Source organism: Mustela lutreola, chromosome 3 (assembly GCF_030435805.1).
Source record: "Mustela lutreola isolate mMusLut2 chromosome 3, mMusLut2.pri, whole genome shotgun sequence".
Lineage (NCBI taxonomy): Eukaryota > Metazoa > Chordata > Mammalia > Carnivora > Mustelidae > Mustela > Mustela lutreola.
Window position 1 is genome coordinate 107,464,773 of NC_081292.1, and position 21,248 is coordinate 107,486,020.

A 21,248-nucleotide genomic window follows, 5' to 3' on the forward strand; every position below is an offset into this window, starting at 1 on the left:
ACTTATGCTCTCTTCTAGGATTTTTACGGTTTCAGGTTTCACATATAGGTCTCGAAAATCCATTTTGAGTTTAGTTTTGTGTATGACTTAAGAAAGTGATCCAGTTTCATTATTTTGCATGGAGTTGTCCAATTTTCCCAACACCATTTGTTGAAGAGGCTGATTTCCCCATTGTATATTCTTGCTGCTTTTGCCAAAGACCATGTAATTGTGGGCTTGTTTCTAAGCTTTTTATCCCATTCCATTGACCTATGTGTTTATTTTTGCACCAGTGCCATGCTGTGTTGATTACTGTAGCTTTGTAGTATAACTTGAAATCTGGGATTGTGGTACCTCCAGCTCTTTTGTTTTCAAGACTGTTTTAGCTATTTGGGGTCTTCTGTGGTTCCGTACAAATTTTAGGATTATTTGTTCTAGCTCTGTAAAAGATGCTATTGATATATTGACAGAGATTGCATTAAATCTACAGATTACTTTGGGTAGTATGGACATTTTTTTTTTTAATTTTATTTATTTATTTGACAGAAATCACAAGTGTGCAGAGAGAGAGAGAGGAAGAAGCAGGCTCCCTGCTGAGCAGAGAGCCCGATGCGGGACTCGATCCCAGGACCCCGAGATCATGACCTGAGCCGAAGGCAGCAGCCCAACCCACTGAGCCACCCAGGCGCCCTCGGGTAGTATGGACATTTTAACAGAATTTGTTCTCCCAATCCATAAGCATGGAATAATCTATTTCTTTGTGTTGTTCAAATTCTGTCATCAATGTTTTACAGTTTTATGTTTTATAGTTACAGGTCTTTCACTCCCTTGGTTAAGTTTATTCCCAGGTATTGGTGCAACTGTACCTGAGATTGCTTTCTTAATTTCTCCTGCTGCTGCTTCATTATTAGTGTACAGAAATGCACTAATGGTTTTTTGGTGGAGTCTTTAAGGCTTTCTATATATAATATCATGCATCTGCAAACAGTTGAAGTTTTACTTCTTCCTTACTCACCTGGATGTCTCTGGGGCACCTGGGTGGCTCAGTCGGTTAAGTATAGGACTTTGGCTCAGGTCATGATCTCAAAGTCGTGGGACTGAGCCCCACATCAGGTTCCCTGCTCCGTGGGGAGTCTGCTTCTCCCTCTCCCTCCTGCTCATGCTTTCTCTTTTGCTCTATCTCAAATAAATCAATCTTTAAAAAAACAAGCAAACAAAAAACACACCAATTTGAATGCCTTTTAATCCTTTTTCTTACGTGACTGCTAGGACTCCCAGTACTATGGTCAATAACAGTGTTGAGAGTGAACATCCTTGTCTTGTTCCTGATTTTGGAGAAAACTTCTCAGTTTGTCAATATTGAGTATAAGGTAAGCTGTCAGTTTTTCATATATGGCCTTTATATGTTGAGGTATGTTCCTTCTAAATCTACCTTGTTGAGGGCTTTTATCATGAATGGATGTAGTACTTTGTCAGACGCTTTTTCTGCATCTACTGAAATGATCAAATGGTTTTTATCCTTTTACTTACTGATATGTACCACACTGACTGATATGCCAATACTGAACTACCTTTGCATCCCGGGAATAAATTCCAAGTGATTGTGGTGAATGGTATTGGATTTGGTTTGCTAACACTTTGTTGAGGATTTCTGTATCTCTGTTCATCAGAGATGTTGGCCCATAGTTCTCTTTTTATGTAGTGTCTTAATCTGGTTTGGGTCATTTTTTTACCCTGCCTCAACATTCTTTGGATTCTACCCTTATACTAAATAAGACAGACACGAAAATCATAGTGCTAAATTAGTTTACACAGATGACCTTAGCCAAAAACTTCACTTGATCGAGTTCACTATCTTCACCAATAAACTGACCTGTTTGCAAGCATCAATTTTCTTTTATTCTGGGGTTAAATCTGGCCACATGACAAATACCTAAGAGTCTTTTCTATGCTTACTGATGTCATAAAATTGTAGAATTGTGTGAGTCAGTACTTTAAGAACATGTGAATTTTTTTTTTTTAAGATTTCATTTATTTATTTGACAGACAGAGATCACAAGCAGGCAGAGAGGCAGGCAGAGAGAGAGGAAGGGAAGCAGGCTCCCCGCTGAGCAGAGAGCCCGATGTGGCTCGATCCCAGGACCCTAGGATCATGACCTTAGCCGAAGGCAGAGCCTTTAACCCACTGAGTCACCCAAGCGCCCCAAGAACATGTAAAATTTTATCTGGAGCTTTCATCTTTGAATAGCTTTCATCTACCAGCTATTGTTTTTCCAGTTCAACGCACATAGTGTATTTCAGTAACAGCAAAAACAAAAAGTAAATCTTACTAAAATTTAATCTTAATGCCTAGATTTCTGGGTTTGGAAAGGATAAGTTACAACTAAAAAGAGTAGGGATTAAAAGTTCTAGGGCGCCTGGCTGGCTCAGTTAGAGGAGCATGTGGTTGCATTCTTGATCTCAGGGTCATGAGTTCAAGACTCATGTGGGGTGTAGAAATAGTTAAAGAAATAAAATCTTAAAAAAAAAAAGAGTTCTAATACTGGCTTTACTAAAAACTTATTATGACCAAAAGAAAGGCACTATATGTGTATCAAATGAAGGGAAAAAATTAATGGATCTAGTAATTCAGTAATTACTGATATTAACAAAGAGTAAATAATACAACTTACCTAAAGCTGCATGTCTATTTCTTTCCCCCAATTACAATAGCTCCCCAACCCCCGCCCCCACTTATCTGTGGAAGATACATTCCAAGACCCCTGGTGGATGCCTGAAATCACAGATAGTACCAAACCCAATATATACTATATTTTTCCCTATACATACTTTTAGAGTTTAATGTGTAAATTAGGCACAGTAAGGTATTAATAACAATAATTAGTAATAAAATAGGACAATTATAACTATATACCATAATAAAATTTTGTGAATGTGGTCTCTCTCTGACAGTATCTTATTGTACTGTACTCACCCTTCTTCTCATGATGCCATGAGATGATAAAACACCTACATGATGAGATGAAGTAAGGTGAATGGTGTAGGCACTATGATGTAGCTTTAGGCTACCAATAACCTTCTGTCAGAAGGAAGGTCACCTGCTTCCAGACTGGGGTTGAACATGGGTAACTGAAACCATGGAAAGTGAAACCATGGATAGAGACTACTGTATTTATGTATCCTAAGGAAAGAAGGTACCTGAAACTTAATGCTGGCATATTTCTACCTCTTTTCCTTCACAACCCCTCTGAAAAAAGGAAGCTTTGAATTATTTATCCCTAACATATTTATTTTTTCACTGATTGCAAGACTGTAATTCCATTATTTGTAAGATGACTGATGAATTATATTAAACTCAACAGTCAACCAAGCCTTTAGATCAAAGTAGTGTACCAGAATTTAATTTGATAAATATTTTATATGTCCACTACGTGCTGGGCAACAGTGGTAAGTAAGACTCATCCCCTGCCCTCAATAGATTTAGTCCAACTGGAGAGAAATAACATTAAAATGAAAAATAAAAGAAAGACCTCCTCTACAAACTCCATCCAGAGATGAGAACTCTGAAACTATGGGAAATAGCTTTGCAAATATTTTATGCATATATGTGTACATAATGACACCTTTTTTTTTTTTTTTTTTTTTTAGATTTACTTATTTATTTGACAGAGACGCAACAAGAGAGAGAATACAAGTAGGCAGAGTGGGAGAGGGAGAAGTAGGCCTCCCCAGGGAGCCCAATGTGTGGCTCGATCCCAGAACCCTGGGATCATGATCTGAGCCTAAGGTAGACACCTAAGGACTAAGCCACCCAGATGCCCCCCCCCTTTTTTTTTAAATAAAAAAACTCAAATATTTTGTTCTGTAACCCTTTTTTTCCTACATTATTCTATGTCAATTAGTACACTTTTGGGTCAATTAGTACATTTTTAATGAGCTGTAGAGTATTCCATTATATGGGTTTGCCAAAATGTAACCAGTACTCTTGTTACAAAATGTTTATGCTTAATTTCTTTTAAACTCAGGAAAGGGGACTAAGGGTATGGAAATCAGAGAAAAAAAAAATTGTAGCTAGCATTAACAGTGGTTAATTTAGCCAAGATGCTCTATAAAGCCAACAAAGGAGTTCATCTCCAAAAGGTCTGAGTTTTTAATATTATCTTACAGAGGTATTCTAGTTTATTTATTAATCACACCAAATGAATGCCCCACTCCAAAAAGAACTTGAGATTTCTTATATATTGTTTCTGTGAGTCCTAGATACTACAATTAATTTGTCACTAAACACATACACATACATACACACTCCTCCATCACAGACTTCCAGAACACAGAGCTTGGTGTCTTAATACCCTTATCTCTACTACCGCCCCACCCCTCCCTGCTACCGTGAATGTCCTATTCCAGGCCTTAATATTACTTTTATCCCCGGGATCTGCAATAACTCTTTCTGACTTCAATCTCTGCCCATTCCAAATAATCCTATACAGTTTTTCTATATAATACTTCCTGAAGCAAAATAATACCTCCTTTCTCAAAAAACCCTAATCCCAATTACTGGAGAATAAATATTGTCCATCTATTATTTAATACTCTTGGTATTCAGTTTGGATGATAAGGCCACTAAACCACCTTCTAATCTTATCATCTACTACTTTGTCTCAAACACTCTCCAGTCAAATCCTAGTATAACAGATCTCTGAAAAGCTTCCAACTTCCTACCTATCATATACACACATTCCTCTCTTGTGAAAAGCAGATGGTCAAAGAACATTTATAGAATCAAAGATCGGGAAGGGATTTTAAAGATAACCTAATCTACTCACCTTAATTTGCAAATTAGTAACTTCTATCACTTACACAAGAATCCACAAATCTCCTATTTTAGCTCCCTTTCCATTATGCAGTGGTTCTCAAACTTTAGTATGCCCAACAAGCAACCCAATGGTTATTAAAAAAGACATATTTCCTAGGCTCGGCTGGAAAGATGATGCTCTAATGATATGGGCAAGGGCCAGGACTCATATTTTTTTAACAAATGCTTCAGGTTATTTTGAAATGGTCAAAACTTCAGACCATAATAGAAAATCAGAAGGAAAAGAGAATGCAGTAAGAATATATAGCCTTGCAGCACTAAGCATGTCATCTGAAATTTTCCATTTTTGCTCCCACACAGGAACTTCAAAAAAACAGCTACTCACTGCTACTTGTGCAGAATCCATAAATCTCAGTCCAAAATAGTCACTTTCAATAAGGTCCAAATGGTACATTATCTGATCAAAGAGCTCTTGTCCTTTGGCTTTTTTCTGAAATGGTAAGAAAATAAATTAATCAACAAATGACTCACAAGATCAACAAGCCTGAACTGGAGATAGTTTTAGTTATACAAGGTTTAGGGGCGCTAGGTGGCTCAGTCAGTCGAGCATCTGACTCTTGATTTCGGCTCAGGTCATGATCTCAGGGTCCTGAGATCAAGCCCCACACTGGACTCCACACTCAACGGAGAGTCTACTTGAGATTCTCTCTCTCTGCCCCTCCCCTGAATCGTGCACAGGCTTCTTTCTCTCTCTCTCTCTCTCAAATAAACGAATCTTTACAAAATCTATTCTTAAAAACTTACTTGGAATACCAAAAATACTGCCATATATCAGGTAACGTGTAAGATACTGTAATTTTCCAGTAAACTACTTAAGGCCAAAAGAGAATTTGTGACGTGTATGCACTTCTGCAGAAAGTGTTACTTCCCATCAACCAACAAACATCACCTTGTACTAATCACTGTAAGGAGAAACTCTTATTTTGTCTTGCCAATTTTTAAGAGTCACTAATTCAAAGGTGCTTTATAATGTGACTGGAAAGAGAAACACAAGAAAACTTAGAACACTGAAGTATGAATCATATGGAACTTACTATATACTTGCCAACAGATTTTAGAGACAAGATAGTCAGAGAGACTAGAATCATCAGTGAAAACTTGGAGATCAGCCTTAAATGGAAAACAATATAAGGTAGAAAAGAGCAGATAAAAAATGGAAGGTGGGAGGAATTATGGGACAATGAAAAAATACAGACATCAATGGAGAAGATACCAAGCGGGGAGGGAGGGTGAGCAACAAGCGAAGAAACTTGTTTGGAAAAAGCAGTTCTCAAGAGTGTGGTCGCAGGACCCAAAGGTTTTCCCAAATACTTTCAAAAGAACCATAAGGTCCCTAGGATTCTCCTCATGTAGAAACTCAATTAAAACAATATATTGCAAGAGAGTAAATACAGAAGCAAAAAAGAGGACCTAAGTATGTTCTCTTGGACCAGACATTAAAGAGATACACAAAAATGTGTAAGACAATGCTACTCTTCTCACTAAATTCTTTGTTTAGTAAAATAGCTGTTTTTCACAAAAATACTTGTATCTTTAAAAAGAAAAAATACTTGTATGTTACTAGGGCACCTGGATGGCTGAGTGGGTTAAATGTCTAACTTTGACTCAGGTTATGATCTCAGGAGTCCTGGGACCGAGCCCTTCATCAGGCTCCCCACTGAGGGGGGAGTCAGCTATTCCCTCTCTCTGCCCTCCCCCCACCTAATGCTCTTGCATACACCTGCCTACTTTCTCTCAAATAAAATAAATAAAATCTTTAAAAAAAATACTTGTATGTTACTTATAACACAAGGGGTATATTACTACTATTTTGAAATTAACCAATAGATTTTTTTTAATTTTTCAGTTTTAATTTCTAATAAGTTAATTATCAGTAATTTACTAATAATTTTATGCCTATTAACATTAGATTTCCCTATGAGATTGGAAGTGAAAAATCTGAGAATAAATTGCCATGTTTAAAAAAAAATAAGGTAACTATAAATAGATACAACCCACATAAGCAAAAGCATTATTGGGATCTCAATTTTCAATGATTTTCATACACATCCTATCCATGCCCCTCCTCCTATGTAATTTTAAATTATGATTTAGGGTATTTCTTGTAAAATATATATATGCACATACACATACCAAACATACACAATTTTTTTACTAAATCATCAATCCCTGCCTTTTAATGGATCTTTATTTCAACTTATATTTTTGCTTTTCCTGCACTTTTTACCACCTTTCTTTCTGATAAAGTGCTATCCATGTATCCGTTTACCAAGAGAAGAATTTTACTTGCCATCATTTACTTCCCATGATCTCAGCCAATCCTCATGTTTATGAACATGCTTTCTCTTATTTCTTTTCTCTGGCTGTGGCTAATTTGTTTAAGACAATAATCTTTATTTTAGTATTTTGAGCATTCTTTACACTCTTTAATGTATACACCACAGAGATCTAATAGCATCTGCTAGATTTGTTTCTCTGCTCACTTGAGTTCTTCCTACAGAAATGTCTCCCATGTAGGACTTTGTATGAATAATCTTTAAAGGTCTTCTATGTTTGAGAATATTTTAATCATACTCTTACACCTGAATGACAATTGTCTCCTTATAAAATTCAGGGTTCAAAGTTATTTTCTTTCAATACTCTCTTCAATATTCCAAATGTATTACTCTTTTTCTTGCGGCTTATGCTGTTGTTGAAAGTACGGTGACAATTTGAATTCTGGTCCTTAATAATGTTATTAATTTTCTTGGTAAGCTTTAGGCTTCTCTATCTTTGATCGTCTTAGATTTCAGTATAATGTGATTAGGTGTGTTTTTTTTTCCTTAACTGTAACTTAGTATTTGGTATTCCGTCAGACTTTTAAATCTGCAATCTTTCATCTCCCTTTAATTCTGGGAAAACAATCTATTTCCTCAAGTATTTTTCCTCTACTTTTCTCACTTTAAATTTCCTACCTAAGTGCTGGCACTTCTACTTTCTTTTTTCTTAAACATATGTTCATTTAATATTCACATTTACTCTGATGATTATGGTTTATTTGTCCATTTAACAAATACTTAACATACAAAAGGTTCAGAAAATTCTAGTAATGACAAAATTGCACAGCTAAAAAATGACAGTCTAGAATTTAAATCTTGCTGTCCCCCAAGCTCCAATTCCCTAAGGGTTACACACTACAAAGAGATTTGACTTGGAATGTCACGTCTCAAATCAATTAGATACCCCCAACTTCTTATCACAACCTTGTCTCTAAAGTTACTCTCAATGCCTAGGTTCTCCAACTACATGGAAACTTCTGGTACACTGACCCCACTTATTATCATTCATCAGCATCCATTTCTCCTTCTTTTCTTTTTAAAAACATAATACAAAATATGCCATTTTAGCATATGCAACTCAATGCCATTAAATACATTCCCAGCGTGTACAACCATCACCATTCTGATTTCCAGAACTTTTCATCAAACCAACCAGAAACTCGGTACCCATAAAACAACCATTCCTCACACTCTTTCCCTTCAATTCCTAGTAACCTCTTTCCTATTTTCCGTGGCTTGTGAATTTGCTTAGTCTATATATGTTACACAAGTAGAATCATACAATCTATGTCTTTTTGTGACTGGTTTATTCATTTAGCATAATGTTTTCAAAGTTCATACATGTTGTAGCAGGCTCCAAAACTTCATTCCTTTTTAAAATTCATAATATTCCATATTATGCATATATCATGTAGTTTATCCATTCATCTGCTGATGAACATCTGAGTTGCTTCCACTTTTTGGCTATTGTGAATACTATTATGAATAATGATATACAAGTATCTGTTTTGAGTCCCTGCTTTCAATTCTTTGGGTATATAAGTAAGAGTGGAATATAATTCTATGTTTAACTTTTGAGAAACTGCCCAACTGTTTTCCATAGTAGCTGCACCATTCTGCAATCCCACCAGCAACACATAAGCTTCCAATTTCTCCACATCCTCCCCAACATTTGTTATTTTCTGGGGCTGTTTTGGTTTATTTTGTTTGATACAACCATCCTGGTAAGTGTGAAAGGGTATCTCATGTGATTTTGATTTGCATTTCCCTAATGCCAGTAATGCTGAGCATACTTTCATGTGCTTATTAAACATCTGCTTTTTTTTTTTTTAAGATTTTTTTGAAGATTTTATTCATTCATTTTAAGCCCCAATGTGGGGCTTGATCCCAGAGCTCATGAGTTAAGCCGAAGACAGAAAATTAACCATCTGAGCCACCCAGGCACCCTCCACCCCTTTTCAAATAAAGATTTTATTTGTCAGAGAGAGAGAGAGCGAGTGCAAGCGCACAGAAGGGGGAATGGCAGGCAGAGGGAGAAAGCAGGCTCCCAAGAGAGTAGGGAGCCTGAGTGGGGCTCAATCCCAGACACCAAGATCATAACCTGAGCCAAAGGCAGACGCTTAAACAACTGAGCCACACAGGTGTCCTGAGCATTTGCATATTTTCTTTGGAGAAGTATCTATTCAAGTCCTTCACATATTAAAAAGAAAATTTTTATTGAGGTGTAGCTAACATATAATATTAGTTTCAAGTGTACACCATAGTGATTCGACAATTATATAAAGTGCAAAATGCTCACCACAGTAAGTGTAGTTACCATCTGTCACCATACATAATTATTCCAGTATTACTGACTATATTCTCTCTGTTGTACTTTTAATCACCTTCATAACAGCAAGTTTGTACCTCTTACTCCCCTTTACCTATTTTGCTTCCCTGCTTCCCCCATTATAAATTCAGTTTTCAGCTGCATCTAGACCATCACTTGCTACTTATATTCTTCTTTTCCTTTCTCCTAACAAATTATTCCAGGTCACCACCTCTTTCAAACCCAGTTCTCACTTCACATCCTGTTTTCTGAAGATTAGGACCAACAAGATATTACCTTTTCATCAGCCTTCCATCTTTCCCAGCATAAGATGGTGGTCCTTTCTAGAATGTTCATCCTATATTATCTACCTGTATATATAAAACCAATTCCTAAGATACATTTTTCCTATTCATTTGACAAACTCAAATCTCCCTAACCAGCCATTCTCTAGCTGCTGTTGTTTCCTTCCTTCCTGTTACTACCAAATCTCATGGCAATCCCCCAACTTCCCTTCATGTCCCTCCCCAAAAACTAAACAATATTTATTATTTTTTTAAGATTTTACTTATTTATTTGACAGACAGAGATCACAAGTAGGCAGAAAGGCAGGCAGAGAGGGAGGAAGGGAAGCAGGCTCCCTCCCTGCTGAGCAGAGAGCCTGATTTGGGGCTCGATCCTAGGACCCTGGGATCATGACCTGAGCCGAAGGCAGAGGCTTTAACCCACTGAGCAACCCAGGAGCCCCTAAACAATATTTGTTATTAAACAATATAATTAACAATATTTATTAAGTCCCTAGGTACAAGGGACTACAGGAAATCTAAAAAATAAAGGACTATCCCCATTAATTCCTTTAAACCCTCTAAATCTGGCTTCTGAACACACCATTCCACTGAAGTTCCTTTTTCTACTTCATTCTATTACTCCTCTCTCAATGACCGCTACCTATGCTGTCATTATCTTCCACAAACAATATCACCCCCTCCCAACTAGAGCTGAACTGTATTTTACTCAGTTCTAATGTTTATTAGAAGTCTCCCTCCACCATATCCACATACTAAGCATTCCTTCTGGTGCAGTCTCCACTAATGTCTATAGGCCCATTGTCTTGTGCCTGTGTTACTATACAGTCTCCAGGATTTTTTTCCTATAAAGAATCAACAAAATCAACTCTAAATCATATCTCTTGAGTACAAAGAAACCAATAGAATAAAAACAAGTATGTAAAAATCCACACATTGTTTTAAACAGCTTTGAGATATAATTCACATACTATACCATTCACCATTTAAACGTACAAAATCCAAAGGTATATTCACAGATATGTACAACCATCACAATTTTGGAACATCTTCATACCTCAAAAAGAAACCTTGTTATCTTTTAGTTATTACCCCAACCACCATTCCTACTACCCCCTCAAGTCCCTACCCATCTGCCCTTAGCAACCACTAAACCACTAATCTTTTTTTTTTCCTACAGATTTCTTTATTCTGAATTTTCATATGAATGAAGTCCTATCACCAGCTGCTTTCACCTAGCACAATGTTGTCAAAGTTCACCCATGTAGCATGTATCAGTACTTCATTTCCTTCATGGCCAAATAATATCCCATTATATGGATATAGCACATCTTGTTTATACATATAACTTCTGACAAACAGTTGGGTTTTTTTTTTAATCTTTAAGATAGTAAAAATAACACTGTTATGACTATCTGTGTATAAGTTTTTGTCTAAATGTGTGTTTTCAATTATCTTAGATATATACCTAAAAGTACAATTGCTGGAACATACGATAACTACGTTTAATCACTTGAGAAACTGCCAGGCTATATTCCCAAGCAGCCACACAACTTGATATTCCTGCCAAAAAATGTAAGAAGGTTCAGATTTCTCCACATTCTCACCAACACTAATATTATCTAACATTTTTATTTTGACCTTCCTAATTGATATGTAGTATCTCATTGTGGTTTTGATTTGCATTTCTCTGGTAACTAAGGATGTCAAGCATCTTTTCATGTATTTATCAGCTATCTGCATATCTTATATGCAAAAGTGTCTATTCAGATCCTTTGCCCATTTTTAAATTGGGTTATTTGTGTTTTTATTATTAGTTTTTAACTTTTTCTTTTTTTTTTTTTTAAGATTTTAAGAGAGAGAGGGACGCCTGGGTGGCTTAGTTGGTTAAGCAACTGCCTTCGGCTCAGGTCATGATCCTGGAGTCCTAGGATCGAGTCCACATTGGGCTCCCTGCTTGGTGGGGAGTCTGCTTCTCCCGCTGACCTTTCTCCACTCGTGCTCTCTCTCTAATAAATAAATAAATAATCTCCCTAATAAATAAATAAATAAAATCTTTAAAAAAAAAAAAAGATTTTAAGAGAGAGAGAGAGAGATCACAAGCAGAGAGGCAGACAGAGACACAGAGGGAAGCAGGCTCCCTGCTGAGCAGAGAGCTCAATGTGGGGATCAATCCCAGGACCATTACCTGAGCTGAAGGCAGAGGCTTAACCCACTGAGCCACCCAGGCACCCCGGGTTGTAACGGTTCTTTATATATTCTAGACACAAGTGCTTATCAAATATGTAACCTGCAAGTATTCTTTCCCTTTCTATGGGAGGATCTTTTCACCTTCTTGATAATGGCCTTTGTGACATGGAAGTTTTTAATTCTGATAAAAGTCCAACTTACTTTTTCTTATTTCGTTATTCACGTTTTTGGTGTCATATCTAAAAAACTGGTGCCAAATCCAAGGTCATGAAGATTTATCCCTATTTTTTGTTCCATGAGTTTTATGGTCTTAGCTCTTATGTTTAGGTCTTTGATCCATTTTGAGTTAATTTTTGTATATGGCATAACCTAAAGTTCCCATTTCACTTCATTCTTTTGCATATAGCTATCCAGTTCTCCTAGCACCACTTGTTGAAAAGACTATTCTTCCCCTCACTGAATGGCTCTGGCACCCCTGTCATAAATCAACTGACCATAACCAAAGCAATCTTAAGGAAGAACAAAGCTGGAGATCTCACAATCCCAGGTTTCAAACTATACTACAAAGTTAATGTTAATAAAAATAGTATTGGTACTGGCACAAAAACAGACACATAAATCAATGGAACAGGACAGAGAGCCCAGAAATAAATTCACTCTTATATGGCCAATTAATCTACAATAAAGGAAGCAAAAATGCATACCACGGAAAAGACAGTCTCCTCAATAAATGGCATTGGGAAAACTGGATAGCTACATGCAAAAGAGTGAAAGTCGACCAGTATCTTACACTATATACAACAACTAACTCAACATGGATTAAGGATTTAACTCTAAGACCTAAAACCATAAAACTCCCAAAAGAAAATGTAGGCAGTAATCTCTTGGGCCCTGGCCCTAGCAATATTTTTCTGGTTTAAGTCTCCTCAGGCAAGGGAAACAAAACAAAAATAAACTAATAAAACTACACCAAACTGAAAAGGTTCTGCACAAACAAGGAAAACCATCAAAAAAATGAAAAGGCAACCTACTGAATAGTAAAAGACATTTACAAATGATATTCCAGTAAGAGGCTAATATCCAAAATATACAAAGAACTCACAGAACTAAATACCAAAACAAAAAAAACAAAAACAAAAACAAAAAACAAAAAACCCCACAAATAATTCAATTAAAAAACGGGGAGAGGACCTAAAATAGACACTTTTCCAAAGACATACATATGGCCAAAAGACACATGAAAAGACGCTCAACATCACTCATCATCAGGGAAATGCAAATCAAAACCACAGTGAGGTATCACCTCACACCAAACAGAATGGCTAGTATCTAAAGGACAAGAAATAAGTACTGTGGAGGATGCAGAGAAAAGGGAACTCTCATGCACTGCTGGCAGGAATGTAAACTGGTGCAGTCATAATGGGAAACAATAGAAAGTTTCCTCAAAAAATTAAAAACAGAAATACCATATGATCCAGTAATTCCACTGCTAAATATTTACACAAAGAAAACAAAAACACTAATTCAAAAAGAGAAATGCACCCCACAAAGAAAACAAAAACACTAATTCAAAAAGAGAAATGCACCCCTATGTATACTGCAGCATTATTTACAACAGCCAAAATACGGATGCAACTTAAACGTCCACCAATAGATGAATCAATAAATATGTGGTATATATATATATACACACACACACACACACACACGTGTGTGTGTGTGTGTGTGTGTGATGGAATATTACTCAGCCAGAAAAAAAGGAATGAAATCCTGCCATTTGCAACAACACGGATGGACCTAGGAAGTATTAAACTAAGGAAAATTAATCAGACAAAGACAAATACCATGTGATTTTCCTATATGCAGAATCTAAAACACAAATGAACAAAACCACACAAAAAACCAGATTCATGAATACAGAGAATAAACTGATGATTGCCAGAAAGGTAGGAAGGGGGATAGGCCAAACAGATGAAGGGGATTAAGAGGTACAAACTTCCAGCTATAAAATAAATTAGTCATGGTGATGAAAATACAGCACTGGGAATATAGTCAACAATAGAATAAATATATATAAAGAATATATAATAAACATACATAAAGAATAACAACTCTGTACCGTGACAGATGGTAACTACTTATCATGGTGAGCATTTCATAATGTGTATGTAATTGTCCACACTGTGTTATACATAATATAGTACTGTATGGCACCTGGATGGCTCAGTGGGTTAAACCCTCTGCCTTCGTGATCCCAGGGTCCTGGGATAGAGCCCCGCATCGGGCTCTCTGTTCAGCGGGGAGCCTGCTTCCCTTCCCCCCTCTCTGCCTACTTCTCTGCCTACTTGTGATCTCTGTCAAATAAATAATCTTTAATAAATAAATAAATATCTTTTAATACTGTATGTTAATTAAATTTTTTAATTTTTAAAAAAATTTGAAAACCAGATAAGAACACTATAGACATTTTCCAAAGAAAATGTACAAATAACAAATACATATGTAAAAAGATGCTCCTCAGTAATCATTAGGAAACTACAAATCAAAACCACAAATGAGGTACCACTTCACACCTACTAGGACAACTATAATTTAAAAAATGGAAAATGACAAGTGTTGAGGGATGTAGAGAACCTGGAACTGTCCTACATTGCTGATGGGAATGTAAAATGATACAATTAGTATGGAAAACAGTTCCAGAAAAAATTAAACCTGGAACTATCATATGACCCAGCAATTCCATCCTCAGGTATCATATTCCAAAGAATTAAAAACAGGTACTACAACAAACACTTGAACATGAATATTCACAGCATTACTATTCACAATTGCTAAAAGATGGAGAGAACCCAAACGTCCATCAACTGATGAATGGATAAACAAAATATGATTTATCATACAATGGAGTATTAGTCAACATGAAAAAGAATGAAGTGCTGATAAATGTCACAGTACAGATGAACCTCAAAAATATTAGGCTAAGTTAAAGAAAGGTCACAGATTGGATAATATTCCATTTATATAAAACATCCAAAACAGGCAAATCCTCAGAGAAAGAAAACCAACTAGCAGTTATCAGGGGCTAATGGGAGTTACAGAGTTTCCATTTGGGATGACAAAAATATCTTAGAACTAAACAGAGGTGATGGTTGTACAACATGGTGACTGTACTGAAGACCAAGAAATTATGCACTCTTTGAAAAGTTTTTTTTATTGAGGTCATCTGTACACCCAACATGAGGCTTGAACTCATGAACCCAAGATCAACAGTCACACACACTTCCAATGAGCCAGACAGGCTCCCTGAACTTTAAAATAGTTAATTTTATGTGGTGCCTGGGTTATTCAGTCAGTGAAGCATCTGTCTTCTATCAGGTCATGATCCCAGGGTCCTGAGATTGAGCCCCTCCCTGGAATAGAGCCCCATGTTGGGCTCCCTAATCAGCAGGGAGTCTCCTCTCTCCTTTTTTCACGCCCCCCGCCCCTCATCCCGTGCTCTCTAGCTTGCTCTCTAACAAATAAAACCTTTAAAAAAAATAATAAAATGGTTAACTTTATTTTATAGCAACTTTCTTCAATTCAAAAAAATTATTCATTAAAAAACATCTTAAGAAACATCCCCCCCAAAGAAACAACTGACAACAGATGTATGGCTTTACATCTGGATTCTCTATTCTGTTGCAATAATTTATGTGTCCATTCTTTTTTTTTTTTTTAAGATTTTATTTATTTATTTGACAGACAGAGATCACTAACAGGCAGAGAGGCAGGCAGAAGAGAGAGGAGGAAGCAGACTCCCTGCCAAGCAGAGAGCCCAATGTGGGGCTCGATCCCAGGACCCTGAGACCATGACCTGAGCGGAAAGCAGAGGCTTTAACTCACTGAGCCACCCAGGTGCCCCAAGATTTTATTTTTAAGTAATTTCTACACCCAGTGTGCAGCTTGAACTCACAACCCTGAGATCAAGAGTCACATGCTCCACTGAGCCAGCCAGGCACCCCTATGTGTCTATTCTTGTGCCAGCAGCACACCATCTTAATTACCATTGCTTTATACTGAGTCTTAAAGCTAAGTGTGAATCCTACTACTTTGTTCTTTTTCAGTATTATTTTGGCTATAATAAGTCCCTTGCAATCCCACATGAATTTTAAAATAAGCTTGTCAATTTCTACAAATAAATCAACTGGTATTCTGGAGGGGATTATGTTGAATCTCTAGATCAATTTGGGGTGTACTGCATCTTAACAATATTAAGTTTTCATAAACATAGGATACCTATAAATGTTATTTATCTAAAAAGGTTTAACTACACAAGAGCTATATAATCAAAGCCTTCAGTGCCTGTATCAGCAAAGTAGATATATTAAAGTATTATCAACTGGGGCGCCTGGGTGGCTCAGTGGGTTAAAGGCTCTGCCTTTGGCTCGGGTCATGATCCCAGGGTCCTGATCAAGCCCCACATCGGGCTCTCTGCTCCGCAGGGAGCCTGCTTCCTCCTCTCTTTCTCTGCCTGCCTCTCTGCCTACTTGTGATCTCTGTCAAATAAATAAATAAAATCTTTTAAAAAAAAATTATCAACTGATTAATCATTTTTTATTAATTTAAAACTTGGGAGATGCAGAATGATAAAAGACTATTTATTAAACAATACTAAGTTCACAAATCAAATAAATAAAATCTTTTAAAAAATTATTATCAATTGATTAATTTTTATTAATTTAAAACCTGGGAGATGCAGAATGATAAAAGACAGACTATTTACTAAACAATATTAAGTTCATAAATCAAAGTTTCTGTGGCATTTCCATTTCCATTTCAAAGTTAGAAATTTCTACCTGATGCTTTTATCATTCACTGAAAGGCATTAGGCATTCTCACTGTTATTAGTTCTTTAAAAAAGGGCATGGGGGAGCCCAGGGAGAAGGTACTTAAATTCCTCTCCCAGTTTTGAGATGAAGACAGCAGAAGGAGGAAAACGACCAATACTATTGGTATATTTTAATTTGAAGTCCATATATCTAAATTATCTATTTAATCACTGATAATCACTTACATATTGCCTGGGCAATCATCTTAGTTCCACTATGGCTTGTTATTATCACTAGTGACCTTAATCCTAGTGGAAAAGGAGTATGTGCTTCATCCAATTGTCAAAATCAATTTTAAATCCTCTTTTGGAATCATACTAGACTGGATGAATAGCTAAATCAAAAAAAAAGGGGGGGGGGACTTTCTTTTTAGAAATTAATATTCCTCTGGTCTATTTTTTTTCTTTCAGTAAAACAGTTTAGCTGGCAGGCCAATGCCCATTTTAAACTCACGCAAGCATCTAGAATTAGATCTTAACTCTAGGATTTCACCTGCAGAGCTGAAAAGGCAATTGTTCTACTCCCACAAAAAGTCAAATTGAAAACTCTCGGCTTTTTCCACTACAATGGTCTACATGAGAGGTAAGCTAACATTTCTGGCCATCCACCCTACTGAGCATATCAGGCATAGGAAACCACTCTATAGCAGTCACTAGTAATTTGTTCCACTGCTTTAGAACCTCATGCTGTTTCTTCTCCACAAAACACTGCCTCTTTAAAAAGATCCTTTACCAAGTCTACTTTCCTAGTATTTCCTAGCCTCTCCATCCACAACCCAGAAGACTTCATACTTCAAACATTAGGTAATAAGAAACTTCTTTCCAGTCTCTCACACAGCACTCTTGAACTTTTTATCACATATCTAACGTATTTTAACATAATATTACACAAAACCCTTAAGATACTTAACAAGAAAAAAAATGAATATGAAAACTCCTCGAAGAGGTATCACATATTGGAATGCTTGACAAACCCTCAAAAAGCCCTTATAGGAAGAAAATGTAAATGCCTTCCAGTCCTCCAGATTCAAAAACCCTAAAGATGTCCGTCCAGTCTAATGTACAAAGATAATAAAACATACCCATGATGATGACTTCAAACACTTCAAGAAATCTTATAGTTAATTTTATCACATTCGACTGTTTATTTTTACATTCCATTATTTTTTAAAGGTGTAAGGTATATACCTATTACATTCTAAATTATCCTATTAATCAGAATATTCATTTAAATAAACTAATTCCTTAATCTCACTCTGTGAGTTAAAGGTCACAGTTAAAGGTTAAGTTAAAGGTCTTTCGGAGTTTATTCAACTGTATACTGTAGCAACATTTAGGCTATCACCTTGCACAAAGACATTTTTTATTGTATTTTGGGTATATTATACTAAAACGGATGTACGGAGGGAAGACTGAACATCCAGTGACACAACATATCATACATTTTATAGCTTAGTTACATAAATCTTTTTTTAAGATGTGATTTCTTTATTTGAGAGAGAAAGAAAAAGTACACAAGGGAACGAGCAGAGAGGAAGGAAGAGGGAGGGACAAAGAATCTCAACCAGACCCCTGCACTAAGTGAGGAGCCTGATGTGGAGCTCAATCCCACAACCCAGCGGAAACCTGAGCGGAAACCAAGAGTCAGAGGCTTAACTGACTTAGCCACCTAGGTGCCCCATTAATAAATCTTTTGACACAGAACACAGACATTTGTGTTAGTAAATACCTCAGAAAGAAACTCAACTGCCCTCCTAACCATACAGTTACCTCTCTTGCCCCTCAAAAATGCATAAGTTAACCCCTTTCAAATACATCAGACTGTTTCACATCTTGAGCTATAATTTATACATTCATAACTGTAAAAAGAAACCATCTAAAATTTTAATAAAATTACAACATCCTGTCTTGAAATGAAGATGACTGTATAAAAAAACCTCCTCTGCAACTACTTTGGGAGCAAAGACATAAACAGAGCTGAGAAGTATGAAATTTCTTTTACTCCATTTCCTTAAAATTTAAGCAAGCACAACAAACTGCTGAAGAAGCATTTGTTTGAGGAAAAGTGAGAAGTGTTTGGGAAATTAGAGAAAAATATAGAGAATTAAAAGTCTTATAGTATGCATGTATCATTATTCCCAAATACTCTCATTGTTTTAATAACTACTCAACAAGAATGGTGAGAAATCCACTAGAGTACCCTACGTATTGCCATCGTAAAGAACACACATAAAGAATTCACAAATGATCTATGCCAATAAATGCCCTATCATTAAATATTTCAGTAACTTCCACAATCCCAGAAAAATATTATCATGCTGGGTATCTAAGGTTACCTGATCCATGTACCTTAATGTTATACTGCCTGATCCACACTAACCCAGATTACCTAATTTCCCCAGGAAGTTACCAAGAGAAAGTTCAAATGAAGAAAGTGGTCTCATATAGAATTTACAAATGGTCAGCAGAACCTACACATACCGGCAAGTCCACACTAACATCAGTACCATCCAGAAGAGACACCCGACATGTGATGATGGACTTAGAGTCTCCAGCTGCTGGAATGTGTGTGGCAGCTCGTTGAGCTTCTCGGAGTCTTTCCTTTTCGGCATGTTTACGCATTGACCGACGCCCAAGTGTTCTACGGAAGAAGCTCAGCATTTTTGTCACTAATAAAACCAGAGATAAAAAGGTATTAGCTGACTACCCACAATGTACAGTCAGACAAATGGTGTTATTTAGTAAAATCTTGTGACCACTACGAACATACTGTTAAAAGCAACAAGTAAATTTGAAAAACATAATTAAAACTAGCTACTTACCTCAAAGTTCTTGAAAACTTTTATATAAAATAGAGTTAAGACTTACAGCATTTCTTAATTTACTGGTCTATTTTATAAGGAGCTGATAGGAGACAACAAATATTTATGAAGTTTATCAGGTCTTCTGAGTCAATGAATTTTATGTACAATTGCCATATAACTCTACAAACAATAGGAGACAATCCACACACTAACGTATCCTTTGATGACCAATAACAATTCTAAAAAGTTCCATTTCTTTTCTGAGCAATCACAATAAAAACATAAAAACGGGCACCTGCCTCAGTGCATGAAACACTAGACTCTTGATCTCAGGGTTGTAGGTTGTAGGTTGTGGAGATTACTTAAAAATAAAATCTTAAAAAACAAATAATCACCTAGTTCAGCTAATACACAAATATAATTCAAATACATTTTTGTTAAATAGTCTATTATTTAAAGATTTTAAATTACTATTTAATAGTCAATTGTTTATAATGTTAAATTATTTTAAGGCCACTTTTCTTATCTTTATTAAGAATGATAAATTTAATGAAAATAAAACAGGTTTAGTAATTTTTTTTAATTTTTTAAAGATTTTATTTATTTATTTGACAGAGAGAGAGCACATAAGCAAGAGGAACAGCAGGCAGAGGAAGAGGGGGAAGCAGGCTTCCACTAAGCAGGAGCCCAATGTGGCACTTGATTCCAGGACCTCAAAATCATAACCTGAGCTGAAGGCAGACACTTAACCAACTGGGCCATCCTGGCGCCCCTGGTTAGTAGTTTTAAAAATACAGCAAACACAAATAGTAATACCATAAAAACCATCTCACTAACCTAATGTTTAATTTATGCAAATAAGAGAATGAGAAAAATAAGTTAAAGACAATGATTAACTCCAGAGAAAACAAGAAGTTGAGCAGAAAAGAGAGGGTAATCACAGTATACAACATGACTTAGCTAATGTTTAAATATTCATAATACTATAAACACTAAGTATGATCTAAGCATAACTGTAAAGTAACTCAAGAAGAGATATATAACAAGGAAATGCACAGAGCCAATTCCTCATCTTTCCAAGTTGGAATTCAACAGCTAATTCCTGAAACCAAATATCAAGAAGTGAAATAAAAGCATGTTACTTTAAATGTGAAAGTGTTTTCCTTGAGGACAAAATAGAACTCAGCAGAGTGCTATTTTTAAAAAGAAGCCTTCAGGTTAGGTGATTCAAATGTAGTTTATACATTTATAAACTTGATTAAAATAAAGCTAATTTTAAAAGTAAATATGAGCACATTAAAAAACAAGTCTCTATAAACTGAAGATTATCATACACATATCACATATGAATAGTCCTACATAAATGAGTAAACTGGCAAAGCTGTGAGACTTGTCCTTTGTATGTTCATCTACTTAAATTCCAAGAAAATAAAACTAGGTAAGTTTTCAATTTACAAAGCACTCATATGTAACATCTGGCTGCAGTCTCTTTCTCTTCAGCTTTCTCTTCAGACATTGCTCCTTTTGCACTTTGCTATCCATTCTTGTTTCAGCTACCTAAGAAAGGTACTTGTTATCCCAGATGTAGAAAGCCCATGTGT

The 21,248-nt window shown here is 36.1% G+C and overlaps 1 protein-coding gene across 9 annotated transcripts in view; it reads right to left on the reverse strand.

Annotated features, from left to right (window-relative positions):
- The window catches only part of EPB41L5 (erythrocyte membrane protein band 4.1 like 5), a 139,158-nt gene that overhangs the window by 111,342 nt on the left and 6,568 nt on the right, over positions 1 to 21,248 (reverse strand). For all 9 annotated transcript variants that reach the window (XM_059166627.1, XM_059166626.1, XM_059166625.1 and 6 more), the window contains exons 2-3: positions 19,325 to 19,512; positions 5,181 to 5,285 (exon numbers count right to left, since the gene is read on the reverse strand). In XM_059166627.1, the coding sequence (XP_059022610.1) occupies positions 5,181 to 5,285; positions 19,325 to 19,504 (285 nt within the window). In that variant the 5' untranslated portion in view covers positions 19,505 to 19,512. The remainder of the gene's footprint in view (positions 1 to 5,180; positions 5,286 to 19,324; positions 19,513 to 21,248) is intronic.